Source organism: Nothoprocta perdicaria, unplaced genomic scaffold, assembly GCF_003342845.1.
Source record: "Nothoprocta perdicaria isolate Ctin4 unplaced genomic scaffold, notPer1 scaffold_420, whole genome shotgun sequence".
Lineage (NCBI taxonomy): Eukaryota > Metazoa > Chordata > Aves > Tinamiformes > Tinamidae > Nothoprocta > Nothoprocta perdicaria.
In genome coordinates, this window is record NW_020455667.1 from 309,165 (window position 1) to 318,270 (window position 9,106).

Sequence of the window (9,106 nt, forward strand, 5' to 3'; positions counted from 1 at the left end):
AAGTCCCTGGGTTTGAACTGCCGCAATGAGGCCACTCTCATTTCTTATGTGGGAAGTTGTTATCCTGGTCTGCAAGCCTTTCTCCCCCTGATGAGACTCAATTTCTTTATTTAGTGCCAAAACAGAGGGAGAGCTAGAGGGAGAAAAACGACTTCTACCCACACAGCCTCAGTCCTTTCCACAGGTTAGACAGTAGGAAATTCCTCTGGATTGCCCAGGGGAGAAGCTACCAAGGTAGCACCTCTGATCTGCAGCACCTGAGCTGGTGTCTGAGTTCTGGAGGGCTCTAAATACCTTCTTCTGCTCAGGCCCAGGCTGGACTTTGGGGAGAAAAGGCCAACTTGTGGTGTAAGGCATCTCTGGAGGGGGCCCGGCCATTGGTAACTGAGCTCTGCTTCACCTCTCCAGGGTCCACGAGGTAGAAGAGGGAGACCCCAGCTCTGCATCAAAGGCCCCCCAGGCATGGAGGGGCAAAAGGGAGAAAAGGTCAGTGTGGAGACTGGCTCATTTTAGAAACTACCTGGAAAGAAAAAATCCTTTTGGCCTCATGATCTCACAGTTTCACCCAGGCTAGCATCACATCTTCTCTGTCTGCTGCCTTGGGACAGCTGGTGGACAGATCTCTGGCCAGAGACTGTGACTCCTCACCAGTTGTGCTTGCCACAAAACTGGGAGGCAAACAGTAATCCTGGATTCAGGCCACAGAAGGGATGCCCAGCCCTTTAATGCACACAGTAGAATACAACAAGAGCTTCATCTTGATATCCAAGCCGTCAATGGTTTCCCTGCAGCCAGAATAACTCATGTCCTGGATAAATCCCTGTGTGCTGCACGTCTCCCTAACACTGACGTGCTTTTCGCATCAGATTCGCATTGCATTTAGCTCCTTGTGTCACTGGAGGGTAATAGGATTTCTCCTGGCACTCTAGCCCCAGGAACAGGGCACAGATTGAGAAAAATGGTCATCACAGCTTCAATTTAGATTGTTCTTCCTGTACTCCCTTTCTTTTTATTTTTTTAGAGTATTCTTAATCAACAAATTCTGTTTCTACCCAGTTGGAGTGATTTTTTTTTTTTTCCTGGTTGGAGTTTCCAGAGCTTCTCTCTGGAGGTCAGAACCTTTCCTCCACTCCTCTGCCTGGTTCTTTGAGGTCACCTACAAATTTGTATTGTAGGAGGTCACCTATAATACAATTTAGAGCAGTCACAGAGCTCTTCAAACTCATCAGCAAAGCATAAACTAGCCCACAAAATCTGAGCGCCTGAACCCAACCATTGGACACGCACTTTTGTTCTTAGCTCTCTGCTCTTGGATAAGTCCATTCCTTCCTGTTCAGAGAGCTATTTACAGATATGCCTTAAATTTATGAGAAAACGTGTAAGCATTTTCCCCATCTCCCTTTCTAGAGCATCTTTTTCTCCCTGAGGTGCACTTACTCTTGAAGCATTTAATGGTCAATCTGCTGAACTTTTGTAATGACTTAAGTGTTTTTAACAGGGTGAAAATGGCCCAACTGGCCAGAAAGGAGAAAAGGGAGATCCTGGTCTTTCTGTAAGTACTTCAGCCCAAGATCACATCCTATTACACAGGCTTGAAAAGAGAAAATAGGACAAACCGCCCCTAAGAGGTAGAGGGGAAGATGGAAATGCTGAGAAACAAATTAATGTGGTTAGTATCCGGGAAGTGAGAGTGTTGGTCATTACCCAGGGATATCAGACACACACAAGCTGGAGAGAGAGCAGGACAAAGCAACAAGAGGCCAAACCCAAAGATCCAGAGTTTGGGCTGCAGTTCTCCTCTCCCATCTTCCCCATCAACCTTCTAAGATCAGTGCTATGATGAAGAAAGAGCAGTGGACAGAAATCTGTCCCACAAAGTCAACAAGAGTGATTAGAGACCTGGCATTACTGAAGAAGGTTCCACCTTTGCTGATGAGGTGTTGAAGGAGTGGTAGAGACACTGGTCAACTGTCAAGACAAAGGTCAAGACACATTGGTCAAGACAAAGACCTGGATGCAGCTCCCATAATGTCAGAGTCTCTATCCTGTTGCCTGAGAAAATGTGTTTAGTGCCCTTTGATAGGACTTCCACCGTCCTGGTGTCTGGAGGCCAGATAGGATGAGCATTGGCATTGCAAGCACTGTTGGGCAACTTACCTGGAGCTACCCCTACGTGTGGGCAGCTTAAGTGAGCCCAACAGTTGGGCAAGTTATCTCCGTTCCCTTTACAAAGAGAACTTTAGTCAAAGCTGGTTGGCATCTCTGTTAAGATGAGGTGAATTGCTCCCTAAACAACACTGATTACAAAGAGAGCTCGGGGCATGTAGACACACTCATCCCCAAATAACAAGGAGATCATCAGCTGTCACCCCAGAATAGCTCTCCTCATGCAGAATTTTTCATCCCTACAAGGGGTATGACTATGTGAAATGTGGTAAAATGCCAACCACTGCATATGGAAGAAGCTCAGCTGATCCTTGGTCAGCACAAGAGTGAAGGGATAGATGTCTCGCTGTGGATGTAACAGTGTTAGCTCGTAAAGAGACAGAGGAGAAGAACATGAGCTGCAGCTAGTATCTAGTATCTCCATGCCGTATGATTTGAGCAGACCCTTTGCACAGAAGCAGATGAGTTGATGAAGATTCTCAGAGGTAAGCGATACTTGAGAAAGCATGACTCAATGGGACAGCGCGAAGAGCATGGGATACTCACTGGGGAGCCACCACATGGGGCTGAAGATCCTGGCTCCCCAGAGCAAGAAGGAAACAGTCACAGAGATTTTAGAGGACAGGCATTGCAAAGAGATTTGCAAATCTCTTCATTGATGAGCCTCTTGAATCTCAAACCTGTTACACCAGCTGTGTGTCTCTGATCTCAACCAAATCAAAGCTGAGCTATTTTGGCTTTCTGATACAACTCAAATGGAGTAAACAGGGCTGGAAGGGGCCCAGACTGGAGGGAGATGGGAGGGCTTGGGTACAAAATTGCTGCTAACCCGCTGTTTTCCCCCGCATGACACAGGAGGAAGAAGTGAAGGAGATGGTCAGAAGTGAGATGAGTGGCAGATGTGGTAAGTTGGCTGGTGAGCTCCCTGGCTGCTGCATGGGGCACCGCTCTGACACCTGCCAGGGACTAAATTGGAGCAATTTGAGTGCCAGCACAAGCTCGCTTGCCAGAGCAAATATCACTCCATTAGCAGCAAATGGAGACACGTTGCCTCTCCATGCACCGAGATGAGTTCAGGCTTCTGGGACGCAAGGTCTCTGTTGCAGCCTTGACCTCATACTCTAGTTTTTATCCCTTTATCTTCCCATTTCTGTGCCGGTTTTGTCAGTAAAGTTTTCCTGTCATCTCAGTTTTCCTTTCCATCTCAGTTTCTCTTGGGTTGTCAATTGGTGTTGGGCCAAAAGGGAAAGTTTGGAGCTGTGTTTTTTCCTAATGAGGACTTCAAGCAACCTTTTAATTCCTGTCACCTTTCTGGCACTTCTTGACCCCAAGCTCTCTGTCCTCTGACAGCGAATAATTGCTGATCAGGGCTATAACAGCAATAACAAAAAAGGAGGGGAAGATACATACAAGGATGGGTTTACTCCAGAGTCCCAACATCACGAGAGTTTCTAGGTTTTGTGGGCTTGCTTTCCTTGCCCCATGGTGGTCCAGGTTGATGAAGGAAGACAGAACTGCCCCACTCCTGCCCCACACTCTCCTGTCTGGGGAGACATATTTTTAAGGGAGAATATTTTTAAGGGAGAAAAAGATGGAAAGTGCCTATGAAAATAATGACTTGGTTGAAAATCCAGGTTTCATAGCAAAAAAAAAAAAAAAAAAGAAAAAGAAAAAAAAAGAAATAGTAAACAAATTTTGACTGGTCTCAGCTATATCCATTGGCTCCCCACAAAGCTTCTGGTATGATGACCTGTCTTATGCTTGCAGATTGTATGAGTGAGTTAGGAAGAAGGCTCATGGAAGGGCTGCTAATCTTTAGGAAGCCTCAGAAATGCATGCAAATTTGTGTGGTCGAGTAAAGGATGCTCTAATTTCCCCAAACAGTCTGAAATTCTGAGTGAGAGGGTGCTGTTGAGAGTAAGTGCTTTTTCCTTGATTCAGCATGGGCTGTCACACTGGATCCCCAACTGCTTTTGGACTCAGGCTCTAGGGAGGCTATTTCTTGAGGGGAACCTGAGGAAAAAAGCCTGGCACAGGCTGCCCAGGGAGGGTGTGGATTCTCCTTCTCTGGAGTCTTCAAAACCCACCTGGATGCCAGCCTATGCTTTGTGCTCTGGGTGTCCCTGCTGGAGCAGAGGGGTCAGACTAGATGATCTCTAGAGGTCCCTTCCAAACTCAACCATTCTGGGATTCTGTGAAAACTGACTAGAGAGGAAGGCCAAGAAGTGTCCTATTTTCACACTCTCCTGAAAAACAGGGTCAACACTATACCTCACAAGGACTTTTGATAGCTGCCCATTAAAAACTGCAGCCACGGGAAAATCATTCCTTGCCCATGGAATAGATCCTGTTGCTCCTAAGTGCTCCGTTGGCACCTAAAAGCTCCAATATCCCACCCTGCCAGTGAAATGACTGATTCATGCACCACACAGACCTTATATTATGTGTATATATATACACACTATTTTGAAAGAGGTTTTCTACCTTGGCCACACATCCCACTGAACTGTAGGTTTTGGCCAACAAAATGTCATCTTGTAACTTTCCTTCCATACTGTGTGCACTGCTACTAATTTCGTTTAGCCACGGTTATTTTTCAAAGCACAGCATCCTCTCCATCCAACTTGGCTCTGATGCCAGTCTTCATCACCTCTAATCCATTGATTAAATCCACGGGCCTAGGAACTGCTAAAATGAACAGGAAACGCCAAGGGTATTTTCAGTCTCAGCAACGCACCAAGAAAGATGGTGAAAGCTGGAAAGAACTGCTTAAAAGAGCTCAGAACATGACAACGTCAGCAGTTTTGGGGGAGTTCTTCAAGGAGCCAACTTCATTTATTACAGGTAAATGTTTTCTGCCTCTATTTCCGTGGCAACTGGTGTCCCACCTCCCAGAGCCTGCCGTGAACCTCCTGTTAAGTCCTTTTCCTTGGCACTAAACAGAAATGTAGAAGCAAGGGGATTTCAGAGGAGGACTCCTACACTGCCATCCTCCATGCTAGAAAGTTTTGGTCAGCAGATCAGAGATGAGATGAGCTGTTGGCCCTAGATGGGGCAGTGGATGAAGAAGAGCTTGTGTTGCCCCGAGCTGGGGCAGGCTCAACATGAGGCGAGCACCAGCTACACGAGGTCTATGCTTAGCATCTGGGAACGGACACACACTCAAAGGTTGGAAGGAGCCAGCTAGCTTTAAGTTGTTTTTGTCCTCCTCTTTGCAGCACACCCTTTGCTTCTACAGTAACTTCTAGTAAGGCCTCCTACCAGCTAGAAATTACATCTCTGAGGCCAAACTCTTGTGCTATTACAGACTATTTCTATCCAGGGCCTCATGAACCCTTTAATGGGTAAAACTCACGATTACAGCTAATGGGGAAAAAACTAGCTCTATTTCTCTTCCTTTCTGTTGCCTGAGAGCAAAGGGAGGAGAGAGAACTAGAGAGAAAGGCCAAGGTCCTACACCACAGATGTACAGGTCTATTTGTGTGGGAACATCCGTGGGCTTGCTGAGCCTGTTCACACAGCAGCTACCCCTACACGAGGTGACTGCCTGTGATCAGCCACATACTTAACTATTATCAAATTTCCCAGTAGGATTTTGTGGAGGAGGCTCCATGACCAGCCTGCTATTTCCAGCAGCCCTTGACATTACTGGCTCGAGGGTATTCTGGGTAGCTCAGCTCTCAATTTTAGCCACTCCTTGGAGATCATTTGGACTCAACTGAACCTGTATAAACTGCCCTCTTCGAGCTACATCACATCTTCTGGGCCAGCTCACAGCCACCCACAGTCTACTGCTTCTCTCTGAAGCCGTACCCAAAGAACTCCTCCTCAGGGCTTGGATCTGCTTGTCTCAACTTAAGGGAAGTAGTGAAATAGTGGTGCAAAAGGGTTGGCAGGGGGGCCTAAGAAACTGTGGGCTTGGAGGGCCTTCTACACTCCATGTTCAAACTTCAAACACATTGCTAGAAAGAACAGGATTCAAAAAGAGGGGCGCTCAGACTGATTTCTTGCTATTCAGCAGGCTACAACTGAGACGAAGTAAGAATTTCTTTAGAACCTCTGCAGTGTCCACAATCCCTTCCATCCACTCTGATACAGCAGTCAAGATGTTTACACTCCAAATTCATCACCGAGAGGAAAAGGGTTGGGTAGAATGGATGGGGCTGCCTTTGGCATGGGCTGTAGGATGGTATTGGAGCTTCAGCTCGGTGAAATAGTCTCAGGTTGAGAGTTATCTCAGACCATCTAAAACACAGTCCTGCAAGGGGTCAGGTCCAGCTCAGAGGCAAGGCTCTGTGAAGGCCATGCAGGCAAGGGGTAGTGGCCAACTGGCCAGTAAGCACCAAGACCCCACCAGTCATCACCAGTCAGCCCCCTGTTAGGCCAATGAGTACACGGCTTAGCCAATCAAAACCCAGGTCAGCCAATGAACACACTTGTCAGCCAATCAGTACACAAGCTGGCCAATCAGTTCTGCTGTTCTAGAAGCTACTTCAGAAGAAAATCACCTGGTACGTTCTTGCCAAGTGACACGCTGCAGTTTTGGGTAATTCTACACCCCAAAACTTACACGAGTTGTTGACCTACAGTTTATTTATGTTGATCTTTATTATCTATGCTGGCCTTTTCCCTGAGCTTAGGGAAGAGTTTAAGTCAAACCCATCGCTAATGTCCCCTATCTTTCTCCTCTATCAACTTCTAAAGGCCAAATCCAATCCTCCAAATACAGCTGAGCGTGGAATCTGATTCCAAACATTATCACTTTCCTCCTCCTCCTCCTCCCACCAAGGAGCTGCCTGCTCTCACCTAATGTCTTTGCCGTACTTCGAAGAAAACATCATCCATCTGGGCTTAAATTCACTTCATATTAGGGCGGCGTTGGGGATCTGGGTGGTTTCAGACCGATGGAGTGTAGCACATGTTATTGAATCACGGCGGCGGCCGTCGCCAGCCGACAAGCCCATTAAAGTTGGGGCGGAGGCAGGCGGGCTCATAAATCGCCCCACTAAGTGGTGAGTGGGGATAGACGCTCTAAATGTTAACAGGATTCTGCAGTCGGAGGGTTATTACCACCAGATTACAATCGCTTCTGGCTTCTCAAACCTCACAAATTTGCAGAACTCCAGCCTGACATTTAGCTCCAGCAAACAGCCACAGATCCTTCCCTTTTCTCTGACTAACATCCAACCTTCTTGGGCTGAGTTGTTTAACACCATTAAGACTTTTATTGCCACTGGTTTCCCCCCCCCATACCAATTGCTCTGTGACATTTATTAAGAGCTTGTTAGGCTGCGGAAAGCCATGTAAGGCCCCAACAATCAATATTTAAATGATGTCTAATTGATTTGCATGCCCTCATTACTCATGATTTTCATTTGCTTCCTCAGCAGCTTCCAGTGATAAGGAGATAATGGATCCCTCTCAGCACGAGCACCACAAAGCCCACAGTCAATTACCAGGTGAAATGTGCTGAATTAAATGACATTTAGGGAAGTCACTTCCCGGGTAGGAAGGGATTTTTTGCGTTGAGATTGAGGGGACATGGCAGTGAAAGAGTTATGCGTGCCAAGAAGAGTCTAAGTCTCAGCTTTGTACTCTTTAACCTAGCTTTAATGTAGCTGTTTTTTGGGAAGGACTCACTGGGACTGAGCTGGTGGAGAAGGTTCTCATTCCATGTTGGTCAGTGGCAAAACATGCAGCAAGAGTCTCCCAAGGCCAACACTTCTACATGCTGCAAAGACCTGCCAGGAGCCAGAGGACTAAAAATCCCCTCCAAGGCTCTGAGACCACAATGATGCACACCCCATGGGGACTTGGTGGTGTGGAGCCACCGGCAGCCTTGTGCTTGTCCCATCTTTGGCTCCTACTGGGCTGGATGGTGCCACCTTCACCATATGAGTCCCCTTGCATCAAGTGCCTTAGCGTGGGTATCAGGGAGCTCCAGTGGCCTGACCAAGGGACCAGGAAAGAGCCAGAGTGGCAGCGTGAGTGATGGGTACGTCTGTGTCCTTGCAGCCTCCTGCCTCCAGCCGATGGATGAGGGCTCCTGCCAGCGGTACGTGCTGCTCTGGTATTACCACCCGGAGGCAGACGCCTGCCGGCCCTTCGTGTTCGGGGGATGCCGAGGGAACGGCAACCGTTTTGAGACCAAATGGAAGTGCGAGCAGCAGTGTAAAATGGCAGCAGGTAAGGGAGCTCTCTGCTTGGCATGGGCCCAAGCCTCCTCTTCCTCCAGCCTTTCCGTATTTCTCCATATGGAAGTACCTGCACTTACCCAGGGAAGGGGGGGTCTCACACATGTGGGTTTGGGCGAGGAAAACAAGAAGCGGAAGTGGAAGCAAAAAAGCCCTCATCCATCTCCCAGCATCTTTGGAAGCAGCAGTGGTCATGAGGAGGCCCAAGGAAAGTCATAAGGAGGATCTGCCTTGCTCACTGTGAGCTTCTGTTGAGGGCAATGCAATAAATGCCGGTACCATGCCAAGGAAAGCAAGAGTGCTTGGGGGTGATCTGCCCAAAGGGACTTCTCCAGGATGGGCTGCACATCTCTTATGGCTTTTAACATTAGTGGCTTCCCCAGACAATCCGCTAATCTCCTGCGGATTCCACCATCCCTTCCTCCAAGGGAGACCATGACATTGCCTGTAATTTGTAAGGTCTTTGTACCCTGGTCCCCCTCAGCCCGCTCTGGGAACTCTTGAACACCTCTCCCTCTTGAACGCCTCTCCCTTGGACCCCCTCTGACCTGGACCTGTGGGAGCAAGAGATGCGGAGAGTCTAGGTGGGACCAGAGCAACAGCTGCTGGGCCTTGCTGGTTTGCTTGCCTTGGTTTCTGTCACCTCATGCCACATTCATGCGACAGGTGGATCTCAAATGAGACCACCAGCTAGAGCTGATGCGGGGCAGAGACACACTGTACTGGGAATGATACAGTTGGACTTG

At 48.0% G+C, this 9,106-nt stretch overlaps 1 protein-coding gene across 1 annotated transcript in view; it reads left to right on the plus strand.

Annotated features, from left to right (window-relative positions):
• The window catches only part of LOC112953147 (collagen alpha-1(VII) chain-like), a 93,220-nt gene extending 84,641 nt beyond the window's left edge, over positions 1-8,579 (plus strand). The window contains exons 69-72 of the mRNA XM_026046149.1: positions 409-486; positions 1,499-1,552; positions 3,022-3,070; positions 8,182-8,579. Coding sequence (XP_025901934.1) covers positions 409-486; positions 1,499-1,552; positions 3,022-3,070; positions 8,182-8,579 — 579 coding nt within the window. The remainder of the gene's footprint in view (positions 1-408; positions 487-1,498; positions 1,553-3,021; positions 3,071-8,181) is intronic.
• Positions 8,580-9,106: the final 527 nt, after the last annotated feature.